The sequence below is a fragment of the Amphiprion ocellaris genome, chromosome 11, assembly GCF_022539595.1.
Source record: "Amphiprion ocellaris isolate individual 3 ecotype Okinawa chromosome 11, ASM2253959v1, whole genome shotgun sequence".
NCBI classification, from domain to species: Eukaryota; Metazoa; Chordata; class Actinopteri; family Pomacentridae; genus Amphiprion; species Amphiprion ocellaris.
In genome coordinates this window covers 32,931,150-32,950,001 of record NC_072776.1, presented here as the reverse complement: position 1 = coordinate 32,950,001, position 18,852 = coordinate 32,931,150, and the positions used below count along the sequence as shown (strand labels likewise).

At 38.1% G+C, this 18,852-nt stretch overlaps 2 protein-coding genes across 3 annotated transcripts in view; both read left to right on the top strand.

Annotated features, from left to right (window-relative positions):
* Positions 1-5,581, top strand: part of wars2 (tryptophanyl tRNA synthetase 2, mitochondrial) — a 41,707-nt gene extending 36,126 nt beyond the window's left edge. For both annotated transcript variants that reach the window (XM_055015541.1, XM_055015542.1), the window contains one exon: positions 4,334-5,581. In XM_055015541.1, coding sequence (XP_054871516.1) covers positions 4,334-4,782 — 449 coding nt within the window. In that variant the 3' untranslated portion in view covers positions 4,783-5,581. The remainder of the gene's footprint in view (positions 1-4,333) is intronic.
* Positions 5,582-15,170: 9,589 nt separating this feature from the next.
* The window catches only part of tbx15 (T-box transcription factor 15), a 55,229-nt gene continuing 51,547 nt past the window's right edge, over positions 15,171-18,852 (top strand). Inside the window, exon 1 of the mRNA XM_023288838.3 lies at positions 15,171-15,688. Coding sequence (XP_023144606.1) covers positions 15,502-15,688 — 187 coding nt within the window. The 5' untranslated portion in view covers positions 15,171-15,501. The remainder of the gene's footprint in view (positions 15,689-18,852) is intronic.

Here is an 18,852-nt window from a genome sequence, read left to right as displayed (position 1 = left end):
AAGAAAGCTCGATCTTGACACATTAAACTTCCTTAAAACACACATTTAAGACATTTCTTTCATATTAGCAGCTGTTTAGATAAGAATTTAAACTTAAGAGAGAGTTTATTGTTGATCATTTCAGATTTACTGAATGTTTTAGTGCATCAACTTATTGCACTTTAGCTGTGGAAGCATTTTGCTGCTTCTGGCTCCTAACATGAGGCTCACATCTGAATTTAAAGAATTAAAAACACTTCTATAAACAGGTTGCATTTATTTTCAGCTGACAGACAGATAATCTGCCATTTATAAAGACAGATGTGCCATTTTCTCTGCTTTAAAAGCTAATTAATCCAAAAAACTGAACATGATCAGTTCCAGTTGCCGTCTGATATCCAATAATAGGAGCCGAATCTCTGCAGTTTTATGTTTTTATGAACAAAATTTCATTTCTGTTTAGTAAAAGTGGGAAGAAACATGAAGAAAACTTTATCTTGGTGCATTAAACTCCGTTAAAACACACATTTAAGACATTTCTTTAGTATTAGCAGCTGTTTAAATGAAAATTTACACCTCAGACATAATTTATTCTTGGAAATTATAGTGATACTGAATGTTTTTCTCCACTTTATGTGATTTTAATGTTAAATGTTGGATCAGTTTTATGCATAAATTTAAATTTTTTATATCAGTAGAAGTTGGAAAAACCTCAAGAACACTCAATCTTGGCACATTTAACTCCTTTAAAACACACATTTAAGACTTTTCTTGTATTAGCAGCTGTTAAAATAACAATTTACACTAAAGAGAGAACTTATTCTTGGAAATCACGGTGATTTTAAATGTTTTTCTCTACTTTATATCATTTTAATTATTAATCTTACACACACTTACTCTCACTTATGTGAGAGTTTATTCTTCATAATTACAGATTTAGTGAATGTTTTAGTGCATAAATTTGCTGCATTTTAGCTGCTAGTTGTGCGTTAAAATGGACAAAGTGTAATTAAATCTCCATCTTTATTGAGATTACTTTAATAAAACAAGTAGAATAAAAGCAGCCATTTTCAGCTTGTTTGAGTAACTTTCAGAGAATAAATTCTGTTTTCAAAGGACTTTTGTTGCTGCAGGAGTTTCTCTTTTGGAGGCTTGTTGTCGTTTCTGCAAACATCTGGATGATAATCAAACATCAGCATGAACAGAGGAGCACATTTACAGTTTTTCTGGTTATTTTCCAGCATAAAAGGAAGAACAGAAATAGGTTAAATAAAATCACATTTCAAGCTGCATGTTCTCTATCCGTCTCTAATGCTGGGATACTTAGAACACACTCATGTTTTCTGATTCAGTGACTTTTTATCGTCTGTAGAAAGAAATTAAACGGAGGAAACAACAAATATTAGCTTCCCTTGAGGTTCTATATGGGGTTTTATTGACGTATCGCTTTAGAAAAAGTTTGAGAATGTTCGGTTGAGGTCGTTTTCATAGAAGACTTAATGCACATAATGATAAAATAACACTTTATTAATCCAGCAGTGGGGAAGTTTTCAGGTTTGCAGCAGCAAAGATGCTACAAACATGTTCTTTTATGACAAATTATGAGTCATTTTGGACAAATTTTGAGTTATTTTGCAACAATATTGAGTCCAAATTCCTCCCGATGGAAATAATAATATCGCACGTATTGTTTCATGACATATTATATTATTATATACAGCATATATTCTAGTATGTTAAAAACAACAGAAAGGGTTTTTTTTAAGTGCAAATTATTAATAATATACAGAAGAAGAGATGGAAACACATTTTTTGAATGAATTCCAGCAAACATTTACATGTTTGTTCACCAGACATCCTGAAAAATGACCAAAAATTACAACTTTCTGACTGAAATCAGCTCCTGAAGTTCCATTTTTCTCTCATATATGGAGAAAGTTTTCCTTGTTTTTTTATTTTTAAAGGTTTTAGATGCTGCAGCTTGGATTCTTTTCTGGTGACAGGTGATATACAAACTGATTTATTTCAAGATTTTGCTAAATAAATGTTATTTGTGCGTGCACATCGTATTTACAACCTTAAAAACCTTACAGCTTTTCCTTTTAATAGCGGCAAACAACTTTTTTTGACTTTTTACTACAGCGAAGCATTGAGGAGCTAAAACTGACCAATTTTAAAGACATTATTTTCTCCAAAACCTGATTTAATTTACTTTCTTGTTGTTTTTTGCACATTTTAAAGCCAAAAAGAAACCTCACTACTGTGCCAATCATCTATAATCAGACCCGACAAAGTTTTACTTTATTTTAAAGGTTTTTCAATAGTTTCCAATAACTTTTTTTCTGGCTTTTTACTGCAGCCAAGCATTAAATAGCTAAAACTACCACTTCTTGAAGACATTATTTCCTCCGAAGCCTCATATTATATGTTTGGGTTTTTTTTGTTTTTGCAACATTTTAAAGGTTTGAGTCAAGTTTGTTAGAAAGCCAAAAAGAAACCTCACCATTGTGCCATTCATCTATAATCCAACCCGACAAAGTTTTACTTGTTTATTCTTTTTTATAGTTTCCAAGAACTTTTGTCTGGCTTTTTATTGCAGCGAAGCATTGAGGAGCTGAAACTGACCATTTTTAAAGACATTATTTGCTCTGAAGCCTCATTTATGTTTGTTTTTTGTTGTTTTTGCCACATTTTGAAGGTTTGCTTCAAGTTTGATTGACAATCAGAAAGAAACCTCACCATTGTGCTGTTCCCCTTTAATCTTACCTGAAATCTGTCGTCATTTCTACCGTTTTATTTTGAAACTTTTACTCCACGATGCTCTCGGTTTTGTCACACATGGCCAACATGTTCCTCCCAGTTTGATTCTGCCTGATTATCAGCATCGTAAAAGCACAAGATGGAGTCAGTCATGTGTGCAGAGAAGCTGTGATTAAAGAAATATCTTCTCCTCTTGCATCTGAATAATAAAAAAAACCCAACAGATAATAGATTTGCGAGGACATCGTCATGACGACTCATATTTAATCAGTGGGAGCCTCAGATTGTAGCGTCTCTCCTTATTTCTGGCAGTCAGCATCTTCCCTTTGAAAGCAAATACTTCATTTCATTTAATCTAAAGCGAGGACGTCTCTGGGGTGACGCTCGGGACACATGTGGCCCGAGAATAAGAGGAGGAAGGATGAGGTTAATAAATAAGAAAGCTGCTGTAGTCGACTCGTCATTTCACACTAAGATACGTCTGCTTCTCACTCCACTATCTTCTGATTTCATCGCTTCACAACATGAGCTTCACACGTGAGTGTAGACAATTAAAACCTTCATATGAACAAGTAGACAGACAGCTTCACCCTGTCAGAAGTAAAGATATGCTCAGTTAGTCCAAGAAACTAAACATTAGCAGCTGCAATTATCCAATAATAGGAGCCAAAACTCTGCAGCTTTATGTTTTTATGCACAAAATTTCAGTTTTCATCAAGTAAAAGTGCAAAAAAATACTCAAGAAACTTCATCTTGGCACATTAAATTCCTTTAAAACACACATTTAGGACATTTTTTGCTGTTTTAAATAAGAAATTACACTTAAGAGAGAATTTATTCCTCTTAATTACAGTTTATTGGTGTGTTTAGTTCAAAAACCTGTGGCATCTTGAATTTATATAATTAAAAACATCTCTTTATGACAATAAACTGAGGATCTTTGGTTTTTTTCACCATTTTCGAACATTTTAAAGCCAAAACTAGTTAAATACTTCATCAATCACCAGCTGTTTTGATAATCAGTCACTCAATCAGTATTTTTCTACGTAAAAAAGTGAAAATTCTCTCATTTTAGTTTCGTAAAGGTGAATATTTTCTAGTTCTTTTCCTCTTTCTTGCCAGTAAACTGAATGTTTTTGGGTCATTTTTCACCATTTTCTGACATTTTAAAGCCAGAACTAGTCAAATATTTAATCAATCACCAGATAGTTTGATAATCAATCATTTAATTTGAGTAGTTTTGTTTAAAAAAAAGTAAAAATCTCTGTCAATTTTTTTTTCTCCTCTGTGACGATGAAGTAAATGTTTTTGGGACTTTTTTTTTTTTTTTTTTTTAGCATTTTCTGACATTTTAAAGCCAAAACTAGTAAGATATTAATCACCATCTGTTTTATTAATCAGTTGGTGTATTTTTCTACTTAAAAAGTGGAAATTCTCTGATTCCAGCTTCTTAAATGTGAATATTTTCTGATTCTTTTCCACTTTCTGGACAGTAAACTGAATGTTTTTGGGCTGTGGACCAAACTAGACTAAACCTTGTTGTTCTGAAGCATTTTTCATGTGTTTCTACATCTTTATTTCTCTTCTTCTTCAGGTTCTACAAGAAAAATCAAATCTCTCCGCGAGCCGTCGGCTAAAATGTCCAAATCCGACCCCCAGACGATGGCGACCGTCTTCCTCACCGACTCTCCGGACGACGTCGCCCTGAAGATCCGCCGCTCCGTCACCGACTTCACCTCCGAGGTCACCTTCGACCCGGAGAACCGGCCCGGCGTCTCCAACCTGGTGAGCATCCACGCCGCCATGGCGACCATCTCCGTGGAGGAGGCGGTCTCCCAGGCGACGGGGCTGGACACGGGGGCCTACAAGCAGCTGGTGACGGAGGCGGTGGTCCAGAGGCTGACGCCCATCAGGCTGCAGGTGGAGCGGCTGCGGTCCGACCCGGCTCACCTGGAACACGTTCTGGCTCAGGGGGCCTCCAGGGCCCGAGAACTGGCCGCTCCGGTGCTGGAGGAGGTCAAGCAGAGGGTCGGGTTCTGCTGAAGCCAGACCAGCTGCTGCTGATGGGACTCTTTAAGATGTTAGAGCCATGACAGAAAGACTCCAGGTGACTTTAGTCCTTTTGTTCCATTGAAACGAGAGAAGAAAACTCTCTGATACCGTGGTTCTGTTTTCTGGTTCTGTTTTCTGGTTCCGTCTCTGGTTCCGTCTCTGGTTCTGTTTTCTGGTTCCGTCTCTGGTTCCGTCTCTGGTTCTGTCTCTTGTTCTGTTCTCTGGTTCTGTTTTCTGGTTCTGTCTCTTGTTCTGTTTTCTGGTTCTGTTCTCTGGTTCTGTTTTCTGGTTCCGTCTCTGGTTCCGTCTCTGGTTCTGTTTTCTGGTTCCGTCTCTGGTTCCGTCTCTGGTTCCGTCTTTGGTTCTGTTTTCTGGTTCCGTCTCTGGTTCCGTCTCTGGTTCTGTTTTCTGGTTTTTTCTCTGGTTCCGTCTCTGGTTCCGTCTCTGGTTCCGTCTCTGGTTCTTTCTCTGGTTCCGTCTCTGGTTCTGTTCTCTTGTTCTGTCTCTGGTTCCATCTCTGGTTCCGTCTTTGGTTCTTTCTCTGGTTCCGTCTCTGGTTCCGTCTCTGGTTCTGTTTTCTGGTTCCGTCTCTGGTTCCGTCTCTGGTTCTGTTTTCTGGTTCCGTCTCTGGTTCCATCTCTGGTTCTCAGCATCACGTTTATCACTTCACAGCTTATTTATTTGCATCTGAATGTCTTCAAACACCACATTAACTCTCTAGTTCTGTCTTTTTTATATTATTCACACTCATCACTGTGCCACAAAAATCAATAAAAGTTCTGGAAAGCAACATTTAAAACTGATTTTATTTAAATGTGCTTTAATAATTAAAGCTGCAGACATAAATATTCAGGTTTTACTACTTTGCAGGTTATTAATTTGTCTTTAAAGCCATCAAACACCACAGCCGCTGCATTTTTCTGTCTTTTTGATATGATTTACAGCATAAGTTCACCAAAACTACTGCACCACTAAAATGAATTAGTTAAAATGTCTGGAAAACAACGTTCAGAAATGATCTTATTCAACAGCTTTATCAAATGTACTTAATATTAAACACAACAGGGATAATTATTCAGTTTTTTCCCACTTTGTAGCTCATTCATTCGCCTTGATGATCTTATTCAAGAGGTTTTTCAGGTGTGCTTTCATAATTAATTCTACAGGGAAATATGTGATTTTCTGACTACCTTGCAGCCCATTTATTTGTCTTTGAATTCTGTCAAACGCCACATTTCCTGTCTTTTTCTGTCTTTTTAATGTTCTTTACCACATAACAGGGTCCCTGTGCCTCCAGAATAGAGAAAACTTTTGGAAAACAACTTTCAAAAATGATCTTCATCAAGGAGGTTGTGCTTTGATAATTAAATCTGCAAAGATAATTCTGCATTTTTAAACACTTTGCAGCTTATTTATTCATATTTTTCTGTCTTTTTAATGGTCTTTACAATGTAACAGTTTCCCTAAATGCTGTGCTGACAAAATTAATAGTTAAAAAATGGTTAAAACTTCTCTAAAACAACATTCAGAAATGATGTCCATCAGAGAGGTTTATCACGTGTGCTTTAATAATTAAAGCTGCAGGCAGTTATGCATTTTTTAACACTTTGCACCTTATTTATTCAGCTTTTTCTGTCTTATTCTGCTTTTTTTTATATTCTTTACAATATTACAGTTTGCCAAAATGCTGTGCTGACACAGTTAGTTAAAAAACTGTTAATATTTCTGGAAAACAACATTCAAAAAGGATCTTTTTCAGGAGGTTTATCATGTGTGCTTTAATAATTAAAGCTGCAAGCATAATTATGCTTTTTTTTAACACCTTGCAGCTAATTTATTCAGCTTTTTTTGTGTTTTTAATATTCTTTACGACTTAACAGTTTGTTAGAAGTCTGTGCCACCAAAATGAAATAGTTAAAAAACTGTGAAAATTTCTGGAACACAACTTGTAAAAATGATTTTGTTCAGGAGGTTCATCATGTGTGCTTTGATAATTAAAGCTGCAGGGATAAATGTTCAGTTTTTACCACTTTGCAGGTCATTTATTTGCCATTGAACTCCATTTTACCCATCAAAGACCAAGATATGCTCTTTTTCTGTCTTTATATTATTCTTTGACATATAATGCAGAATATTATGTGTCCAGTTTATTGTTGAGGTGAACATCCAGGTATTTCTAGATGTCCACCATCAGTGTCCAAACCCTGGATGTCCACAGGTTCAGTCTGAGGTGTTGATGATCATCTCCTTCATCTTACTGGTGTTGAGCTGAAGATGGTTTCGCTCACATCAGTCAACGAAGTCAGAGATGACCGTCCTGTACTCCTGATCATCCTCCTCAGATAAACACCAGACGATGGATGCATCATCAGAGAACTTCTGGAGGTGATGGAAATCTGATGTGTTCAGGGTGAAGAGAAGGGAAAGCGACTGTCCCCATGACGACCACATCAGACTCACAGTCCTGAAGCCTCATGTTGGTCTGTAGGTGAGGTAGTGGACGGTCCATCAGCCAGGTGACACGTCTACTGAAGCTCCTTCAAGCTTCACCCTGAGCAGAGAAGACTGGATTGGATGGTGTTGAAAGCGCTGGAGAAGAACATGACCCTCAGTGCTGCTGGTGTTGTCCAGGTGAGTCAGCAGGTAGACGACTGCATCATCCTGTCCGATGTTCGCTTTGTCAGAAAACTGCAGTGGATCCAGATGTGGGCTCATCTGGAGACGGAGGTTCTTCATCCTCTCCATGGTCTTCATCAGGTGAGCAGTGAGGGTTCAGGTCTGAAGCGACTCCTTGAGGTTTGATGTCTTCAGACTCAGGTCTAGATGTCCAGGAGAAGCTGCCAGAGCTGCACCAGGTCTAACCCTGACCCTGGTCTGTAAGGAGTCTGGAGCTCCATCAGGGCTTCTGGACTTTCTTGTCTTGATTTTTAAACCACCAGGTTCTTGTTCCGTCTCCTGGAAACTAGAATGATCTGATCTGGGATCTGAGGAGTTTGGAGGCTTTATGTCGAACTGTTTCTGCAGCGTTGCGTTAAATGTTCTTGGTCTGAAACAGTGTTTATGTGTCTAAAAAGCATCGACATGAACATCTGGAGACAAAGTTTCTCCACAGATTGATGCTTTTTAACCCTCCTGTTGTCTTCATTTACAGCCACCAAGAAATATTGTTTCCTTGTCTGAAAAAATCCAAAAATTCAGCAAAAAATTCTACAAAATTTGCAAAACCTTGAGGAAGAAAATTCCAATAATTCCTTAAAAGTTTCCCTTAAAAATTGTATTTAAAAAAAAAATCCCCCAAATTTTGCAAGAAAATTCTTGTAAATATTTTCAAAAAAAAGAATAAAAATCTCCCAAAAAATCTTTAAAATATCTAAAGTGATTCCATATATATCAGTAAAACTTTTGTTTCCTTTAACAACATTCACAAAACAAATCAACCAAAATCCAGTGAAATTCGCTGGATTTTGGTTGAAATTTTTTTTGTGAATGTTGTTAAAGACACATTTTAAAAACATTTCTTTTTTTCCACCAAAAAATGTTCAAAAATTTCCCACAAAATGTTGAAAATGTGGACATCAGAAGTTTCACTGTGAAAAAAAATATATATTTTCCACATTTTCAAACTTAAGAACGGATCAGTTTGACCTGCAGAGTAACAATCAGATTCCTTCACTGTCAGTGTTTCTGATGCTGATTGAAGCTCATTTATCTGTAATGTTTGTCTTTTTTCAGTGTTTGTTTTTCAGTTTGAGCCTGAACGTCACACAAGTCAGAAAATCTCTGACAGAATTTAGTTTTAGCGTCTCAATAACAGATTTTTTTTAAACTCTGCTGCAGGAAAACTTTCACCTGAAGATGAATCACAAAGAGAATTTCAAGGTAAAAAGTGAATCTGAGCACTGAGGTGATAGAAGCTGCTGGTGGAAAAGTTCAATATTTCACTGTTTGACATCTGAAAATATAATTACAAGACGTGTTTCATTCATATTTCTTTGTTATTTTGGACAAATTTTGACTCATTTTGGACATTTTGAGACAATAAGATATGCTTTTATGAAATACTAATTTTAGTACTAATTATTCAAGTTATAGATATTCAGCTCATCTGAATTCCTCTGGATGGAAATAATATTGCACAGATTCTTTAATGACAAATATTGAGTCATTCTAGACAATTCTTAAAGCATTTTGAACAAGTTTGGGTCATTTTGGTTTGATTTGTGGAATTTTTGTAAAATTTGTTTCATTTTGAAAACATTTTGGGTTATTTATTGTTATTTTGGAATAAGTTTGAGTCATTTTGGACACAGTTCAGTGATTTTGATCTACTTTGTATAATTTTTTGACAAGCTTTGTGTAATTTCTGACTAATTTGTAAGGACTTTGGACAAGTTTTAGTCATTTTTTTCAGTCAATTTCTGTAATTCTTAAATCTAGATTTGTGTAATGTTGGTCATTTTGGACACAAACTCTTGGCTCATTTGTATTTTTTTTTACAAGACTTTTGTCATTTTGAAAACATTTTGAGTTATTTTTAGCTCATTTCTTTCTCATTTTTGACTAATTTGGAGTCATTTTGGACATTTTGATACAAGATAAGCCTTTATTTATTTATTTAGATCGTCCAGATTCATCTCTATATGTAAATAGCAACATTGCACATGCTGATGGTTTTGCACAGATTCTATTATGGTAAATATTTAGTCATTTTGGGCACTTTCAAGTCATTTTGTCCAAATTTTGCATATTTTTTTTTTATAGTTTTGACTCATTTTTGACAAATTTTTGGACAAATTTTAATTATTTTGATCTGATAAGTTTAATTTTCAACACGATTTTCATCACATTTGAACATTTTGTTCACATTTTTCAGTCATTTTGGACAAATCTTTAGTCATCTTAGAATAATTTTGAGTCATTTTGTACATTTTGATACAAAACCATAAGCCTGGTAGTGGAAATATCAATATATCACATATTAGTGGTTTTACACAGAATCTTCCCTGAGTAGAATAAAATAGAAAAATAATAAATAGAAATAAATAGAAAAATACTGTATTTCTTGCATATGTAGAAAGAAACTGCATTCAAAAAAGCAGAAAAATTAGCAAAATTTATTGGAAACAGTCATTTCTCCAACTACAACTACTTAAATATACTTTTTACAGCGTGTGCAGTAGAGAAATCTTTATTTCTTCAATTTTCCAGTATTTCTACAACTTTTAACATGTAAACTAATATTTTTATTGTCTCCACTTATTCCATCTTCAGTCTTTCTTTCCCTGTTCTTTGTTTTCTTAATATTTTTTAACTCTCCTGTTGTCTTCATTTACAGGCACCAAAAACTATTTTTTCCTTGTCCGAAAAAAATTCAGCAAAAAATCCCCAAATTTCTGAAAATTTGCAAAACCTTCTGGAAGAAAATTCCAATAATTCCTTAAACTTTTCCCTTAAAAGTTTTATTTTTTAAAAAATCCCCCAAATTTGGCAAGAAAATTCTTGTAAATATTTTCAAAAAATGAGCAAAAATCTTCCAAAAAAATCCTAAAAATATCTAAAGTGATTCCATATATATCAGTAAAACTTCTAATATTTTCTTTCAGAACTTTCACATAAAAATCAACCAAAATCCAGTGAAATTCGTTGGATTTTGGTTGATTTTTATGTGAAAGTTCTTAAGAAACATTTTTAACATTTCTTTTCTTCCACTAAAAAATGTTCAAAGATTTACCAAAAATGTTGAAAATGTGGAAATCAGAAGTTTCACTGTGAAAATATATTTTTTCCACATTTTCAAACTTTAAATCTCTTCTCACTCCTTCTTTTCTTCCTTTGTGTCTCTCCTCTCTTCCCTCCTCCTACGTTCAGCTCTAATCACACTTTCTCTGATTGAAAATGCATTTCTCTGCTCCTAAAATACTCCAGCAGACACACACACACACACACACACACACACACACACACACACGCACACACACGCACACACACACACACACACACACGCACACACACACACACACACACACACACACACACACACACGCACACACACGCACACACACGCACACACACGCAGCTGGACCGCGCTCCGCTTTTTCCATGTGTGTGTTTACCTGGGAACAGACCGGATCCTCGCTCCGTTTGCTTCCTTCTTTTCCTGTTGGCAGCAGCAGCTGACAGAATATAAACTTGAGAATATATGAAGTACATGGAGGCGGAGCAGCAGGCCGTAAATCACCGCCACCGGCCCGTTATGACAAATCCGTGCTCGTGCTCGGCGCAGTAAGTTGTGTGTTTTTAATGCGAAAGCGACACCGGCGCTGAACCGTTTTACGCGCGGGAGTAAAAACTTTAACGCGAGTCGTAATAAATGTTACTTATTAAAGAAAACCGTGCTAAATGGAAATCGTGTCACATGGAAACAACTGCTGGAGAGAAGATAAAAATAAAAACTGTCATTTTACTGACGCTGAGCTGAGAGGAAAGCAGTAAAAGCTCTTAAACTGCCAGACTTTTCGCTCCTGAACGCGACGCTTTGTGCGTTTTATTGTGACACACTTACCTGCTGACGCCGATAATCACCCGATCCGTAGAGATTCATGCTTTCTGTTGCGCTTTTACGCACCGAGGCGGTTAATTTAGGAAGAAAACTGTCAGTTTATTATATTTATATGGAGCTGTGTGCGTGTTTGGAGCTTTATTTGGCAGCTGCTCGTCTGTTTTTAGGGTTAAAACTTAAATTTAGGGTTTATGTTTTGTGATGGAGGCTCTGCTGTGGCACTGAAATGGAAAATAGACGCTCAAATGTGTTACTATTGATCCCAGAGGTCACTGTTGTCTTCTGTCCTTCTGTAAAGAGTTCTATAATCTTTAACACCTTATTATGGGATCATTTCGGCTCCAGTGGAAAGTGTGTGCACATTATGTATTTAACTGAAGCAGAAAAGTGTAGTTTTACAGCTAGAATTGTGTTTAATTTAAATAGAATTCTAACCCTAAAGCTGCAGAATTCATTTTCTAATCATCTGTGCGACATTCATTTAACAATTATTGAAATTTTAAGCTTCAACATTTAAAAAAAAGCGCATTAAGCCCTTTTTTCACCATCAATGATTGTTTATTTCTTTATTATTATTATTATTATTATTAGTAGTAGTAGTAGTAGTAGTAGTAGTAGTATTTTAACCTGTCTGGAGAGCCTAAACTTTGTTTTTTAAAAATATTCGTTTTTGCAGAATGTTAAATTGTGACGTGTCTTTATAAAATGTCCATATATTCTCTATTTTTTCTTATTTCAGAGTAATTTTTACTCATTTTAAGCCCTTAAGGACTCATTCATGCTACATGTTTTCCAGAACAGTCTCGGCTGCCCACATTTTCAATAATGTAATATAATAATACTATAGTACTAACATTTATATCAGCTGTTAAATCGCTTAAAAATATTTTTAAATTGTTCTGTTTTTACAAGTATGTTATCATAAAATGCTTAAAGTAGAAATATTTGTGTAGAAAAGATTATTTTGAATCTGTAAATATAAAAACCATGCTAGATGGAGACTGTGTGACTTTAAAAAATGGTGGAAAACACGCAGTTTAACATAAATATCGTGTTATTTTTCTCTCTTACGATGTTGTTCAGTGTTCTGTTTGTAACCTCGGAGTATCTGAGTCAAACAAAGCAGCTTCTCTTGTAAACAGTCACATGTGAGGCTGAACTCTGACCTCTAAGTCGTGATCAGGGCACAAACACAGTTTCTTCTCAGATGCGTAATTTCGTTCGGTTATTTTCGGTCAGAGCTCCGGGTGGATTTTACGCGCAGGCCTGAAGCGCACTGACCACTTTTAATGTTCACATCTTCGGTTTATCGGTGTCCACGGCTCCTGCAGTTGCTCCCCGCCCTATATTTAGAGTCCTACGTGGGGAGGCGCAGTCCTTGGCCTGAGGTTGAAGGTGCTGAAACAGTCCGAGGGTCGCTGTCAGTTTGGATGCTTTACTGCGCGCTGCACGCTTCGCCCCCCTCAGGGTCAGCCGGGGTCAAAGGCTTGCTTTTACTAATTGAATATTAACGGCGCGTTTGACCGTTTCCGCCCACCTTCGGTCCGTGATACGTTTCTGGTTTCTGGTTGTATTTGTGCGTAAAGAGTCCATGGAGCGCTCGGTTTGGTTAAAAAATGGTTCAAACCAAATAAACGTGCCAAGAACAGCGCGGAGAACCAGGATGGAAAAAGCAGAAGAATTTAAGAGATTATTTGACAGAAAATGTTTAAAATAAAAACCTGATTAATTCAAAATGTTCCATCAGATTTAGCTAAGGTTGAACTAATCGGTCAGATGTCTGATTTTTACGCACCGGGTCTGAGATGCCATCGTGGCTATAATTGGGATCTAAACAGCAAACAGTTGGTTTTAGTTTTTACTGCTTGTGTTTAACGAGTTTCCTCCCACAGGGATTAAACCTCCACACCCACCCGCACCCACACCCCCCATCCACCCCCTGCACCTCCACACAGGGGCGCACCAACAATATTTACTTGTTTGCTTGGGACGAACTTTACGCACAAACATTTACGCACAAAATCTTTCCAAAAATGTCCCAACCAACACAAACCCGTGGCTTATTAATTGAATCCAAAATAAATGTTGATATTCACATATTTTTAAAACTATTATGTCATTTTTGTACAATATGGATTGTATCGATTGATTGATTGTTGATTATTTAACTTCTGATTGGACACGTTTTCAATCTTTGCGCACCAGTTATTTTCACTTAAAATCTATCTATCTATCTATCTATCTATCTATCTATCTATCTATCTATCTATCTATCTATCTGTCTGTCTGTCTGTCTGTCTGTCTGTCTGTCTGTCTGTCTGTCTGTCTGTCTGTCTGTCTGTCTGTCTGTCTGTCTGTCTGTCTGTCTGTCTGTCTGTCTGTCTGTCTGTCTGTCTGTCTGTCTGTCCTTTTCGCTGAATTATTCCAGTCTGCTCATATTTTCTTCCTTTAACACAACAAATGCGCATAAATAACCTCTAAAATCTTCATTTCCAGCAGCAGTAGTTTAATTTCAGGCCTCCAGAGGCTCCGTCGGGTCAAACCAGCAGCGCTTCTCTTTCTGTTCCTCCTGTCGCTTCGTTTTGCCGCTGACGGACTGGAAATGTGCAAAGTGTTTCCCCCCCTGCGGCAGAAGCTGATCAGCCTGTTTTCTCCGGCCTGTGCGCCTCCAGGCCTGCGGACGCATCACATGCTGCTCAGGGAGACAAATCTGAGAAACCGAGTCTACTTGTTTTGAAACACACCAGAAACCGATCGTTTTCTGTCTATTTTCTTCTTATTAAAGCGAAATTATTGCTAATAATTATTTAATGATTCGTATTAGTGTTTAATTGTAGTGTTTAGTTGCAGAAATGGCCGAGATTTTCTGGCGTCTTTGCATTGATCCAAAATAATTCAGGAGAATTAAATATTTTCTCAAAAATAAATAAACAAAAGACGCCGAATTAGTGTCTGATTTAAAATTGTTGATCAGTTAATCGAAAAAATATAATTACGTTTTATTTCAATCGAAGCTCGTTTTGGTTTATTTTTGGGTTCATGTGTGTTTGGATTTTGGTTTCTGAACATTTTTGGGAAATATAGTGACCAGACAATCCGACAAATGGAGAAAATAAACGGCAGAATGTTGGTGAAAGTTGAATTTTTAATTACAAAAATGACACCAGCTTCTGGATTTTCTCCCTCTGAGCCACTTTATAAACACACACTTTAATTACGGCCGTAATAAAAGCAGATTTTCTCTCTTTCCGAGCTGCGGATCCGCAGAAACAAACACCCAAGAAGCCGAGCAGAGCTCGAGTCTTTCAGCCTCTAATCTCCTCGGAGAGCCGCAGCTCTGCCCACCTGTCCGGCCGCAGCTCCGCTCAGCTGTTCGCTCCTCGGTGAAGCTGTGAATGTGACTTTTCCTGAGATCCCCGCTAATGAAGGAATCAGCGGCTCAGACACTCGGACTAATGTTGGGCTGAATGAGGAGAACCTGAAGCTGGATGGAGAAGCTGCAGGTCTGAGGGTTAGAGATTAAAACCGTGGAGCTGCTCGGGTCAGTGAACGCACCACCGGACCTAAACTGACGCGTTTTTATTGTTTAATGACTGTTCGCAGTGAAATGCGCCTTTAATCCAGATGTCGGTGCCTCCAGACTCATGTGTTTCCACAGGCTTCATTCTGGAGGCTCCTCTTCTGCTCCTCCATTGGTCCGAGCTCTCCGTCTCGCCGTCTCTCCTCACTTGTGATTGGCCGCCGAGGTTTGACAGAAGCAGCGGATCCGCCCCCTGTGCGCCCGAAAAAACTCCTCCAGAAGTGAGTATCAATCAGAGAGAAGTTCGGGGGACAGAAAGAGAAAAAGAAAGACGCGGAGAGGAAGGACGCGGAGACGAAGCTACGGAAAAACTAGAAATCGTCCGGACTTCGGTGGCGCGCAGCCGGGATGGCACAGTCTGCCTCCGGGTGTCTGATGCCGCGTTTCTAGACTCACTTGGATTAACTTTGGACACTCGGTGAGTTTGTTCCTCCGCTGTGAACTCTGACGTGTGTGATTTTTTTTTAGTTTTTTATTGTTTCGCTGCTCCACTGCCTCGGACGGACAGACAGACGGACGGACGGACGGAGGGTTTTTCGCCGCGTCCCCCCTGAGGGCGGATTTGAGAGAAATGAGTGAGAGGAGGCGATCTGCCGCAGCTCTGAGCTCTAGAGCCCACGCTTTTTCCGTGGAAGCCCTGATCGGCTCCAACAAGAAGAGGAAGCTGCGGGACTGGGAGGAGAAGGAGCTGGAGTTGTCCATGGAGAGCCTCGCCACGGACGGAGAGGACGCGGCGCACTGCCTGGATATGGACCCGGGTCAGTCGAACGATCACTGCGCTCCAAGTCCCGAGTCAAAACATGGCTCCACGCTCCGTGGCCCACCCCACGGCTCCGTGTCACCGTGGAGGCTTTTCTTTTGCACAGATTCTGCTGCCTGTCGTAGCTGCAGGTCGGTTTGTGTTCGGGCCTGACAGAAACACATTTTATGGCACAAAATTTGCGTATTTTTTTCGCAAAAAAGCCAATTTTAACCAGAAACACATCAAACAGTCAGAAAATCTTTCATAAAAAGATTTTAGCGCCAAATTGAATCCTTTTCTCTGTCATGGCGGGTTGAGGGTCGCCTTGTTTTGACTCCGGACTGATGGATTACAGTTTCTAATTTTACCAAACATCAAAAACAACATCTGAACACGTTGAAGAGTCGCTGCGTAAAGTTGTTTTGCTGCTTGAACTCTGTCTGGTAACGATGTAAGTTTGGCTTCAGGCCTCCAGAGACCAAACAAACGACTCAATCTAAAGAGTTTTAATCTCAAACTGGAACATTCTTTAAATATTTAGAATCATTTTGTCCTCTGATCAGAAATAACTTCCGGTTAATGCGCAGATTTACATTTAACACCAAACGCCTCCTTCTCGCAGAACATTCAGTGTTTTCCAGGTATGAAGCTGCTCAGAGAAGCTTTAAAGTCAAAGTTAAATATCAGGTGATTAGTTTCAGAAAGTTTAAACCGTTTAAAAACGTAACAAACCAACAGACAGAGAGTAAAATTTGAAAATAAATCCGCTGCAGTAGCGAGAAAAATAAAACACAGGAAGAAAATCCAAAATATTTCCAACAGAAGCAAAGAAAAAAATTTTATTTCCTTTTTAAATGCAGTAAAACAAATTATAGAAATTAATTTTAAAAAAGCTGATCATATTTAGTTGTTTTGTTTTATTTTATTTCTTCAGAATTAAGCAGCGATGAGGCGATTTTCGCAACAATGAAAATTTCAGAGCAGTTTAATTATAAATTAGTTGTATTTTTTAATTTGAAGCTTATTTGCATCAACTGAAGCTTTAAATTCTTTTTACCACATCAACGCAGTATTACTGCAATTTAATATTATTATAAAGCACATTTACTTCATTACACGTTTAATAAAATATTTCGGCTGCATCTTAAACTTCATCTCATCGGTGTTTGGAGGAAAACTGGTGCAGAAACTTGCAGCTTTTACGACATTTCAGTGACTTTTAACCTTCAATTTGACTTCAGACGTTTAGATGCTTCCTGTTTTTAGCGTCTGTGTCTGAAATAAAAATTTGTTTTGCTTTTAAATTCAAGATAATTTAGTCCAAACATGCCAAGAAATGGAATTTCTGAGGGGAATATTTTTTTTAAAAAGCACCTTAATTTTGTAATATTTAATTTTAATTAAAATATATGAATCCTAGTGATGCTGCAGGTGCAATAGAGCAAATTAAACATTTGCAGAAATGTAGAAACAAACAGAAGTGACGTATCCAAACCTGTCCGTGCTGCTCAGACGGTCTGAGGCCGTTTGACCTCCGGGCCGCTGCGCCTTTACGCACAGCTCCTCTGCTCTGACCGTGCGTAAAAGTCACCCAAAAGCAAAACCTTTTTTTAAAAAAACAAAATGAGAATAGTTATGTAAACTCCTGGAGGGTCTGATCAGGGGGTTTAGTCCCAGAACTTCTCCTGGGAAGCTTGTTGTTAAAGTGCAGGAGTGTCTGCGCTGCGGTTAAACGAGGAGCTTAAAGCGAACGTTGATTACAAGCAGCCTGTTTGTGTTTTTTAAAAGGGCAAAGATAATCAACAGAATTTAAAGCGGAGACGTCATTAAACGAGCCTGCAGACATTTTTAATCTGTTTTGGCAGAGTGGGGCAGAAAAAGTCTTTAGGTTCATCCTCTCGTAGGTTTTTTTTTTGTCCCGGCTGCTCGGAGGCTTGAATGAGGACCCAGTTCTCCAGTTCTCCAGCTCTCTGGTCCCGCTCATTAGCAGGCGGCTTCCTGGCAGATTCTGCGCGTCCTGCTCGGGTCCTAAAGCCTCGGACGGCGGTGACCGAGAACAGCGAGCCTCTGTGGTCAGATTCTGTGGTTTAGAGGAATCCTTAACGGAGTGATTTTATTTTTACTCAACTCCAGGCGAAGCTGGAAGCCACACGTTTATTAGCCTCCGAGACAAGGGCAGGACTGAGAAACCGAAGCAGGCCGCATTAACTGGCGGCCTGGAGGAGCTCAGCAGCAGAAAAAAAGTAGTTTAACTGGACCTCACAAAGCTGCTGCAGCCTCACAGCCAACATGTTCATCCATCAGGACCTAAATGCAGGTTAATCCCGATTTGACTTTTACGCACGAATCTCTGAAACCTCCCCAAACATCTGCTCATTAAAACCTACCAGAATGTGTCCAAACTCTGCTCCTCTGTTGGTCTGGAGAGGTTTATTTTTTCTCTCTCTTTTAGTCTGATAACAGAGACGTGAAGCAGGACTGAAGGTTTTACTGCGTCAGTCTCCATCAGCGGGGAAACAGGTGCTGGATGCAGTTACGCACTGATTTCACGGTTGGCACTTTGCTACTGTCCACTTCAGAAACCTGCTGCAGCTTCACTGAACAGAATCACCTTCAGAAAGGACGAGTTCACTCTAAATCCCATTTATAATCACAATATCTGGTTGATTTTCCCTCTAAATGCCGGACATTAAAGCTTAGTGCTTCAATATTCGAATCCAAAGCTGCATTTTTCTAATTCACTGCAGGAAGACAACTGATAAAAACAGGTTTTCCTAATTCCAGCTCCACATATTTGGTATTTTTGTACATATTTTGTCAGATTTGACTGCGCAAATGTTTTAAAACTGTGCAAACACAGTCATGTTTGAGGCAGGAAATGGTTCCGCATCTGCTCCGCAAACAAACATAAAAGAAGCGTTTAGAAAATCTGCAGTAACGTCGCTGACAGACGCAACTACAGGCCGGTTTTTACTCTCTAGATTTAAATTAGTCGCTCAGCCATCCACTGAATCTATTATGAAAAACTGAATTATCTCCACGTGGATTCTTTTATACGTTTTAATTGTCACCCAGTGCATGAATTTAGTGTTTGACTTTACATAAATAAGAAAGATTTCAGCCTGAGTTGATGCAGAAAAAGCAGAAATCGGTGCTTAAAAATCACGAGAATGCAGGAAA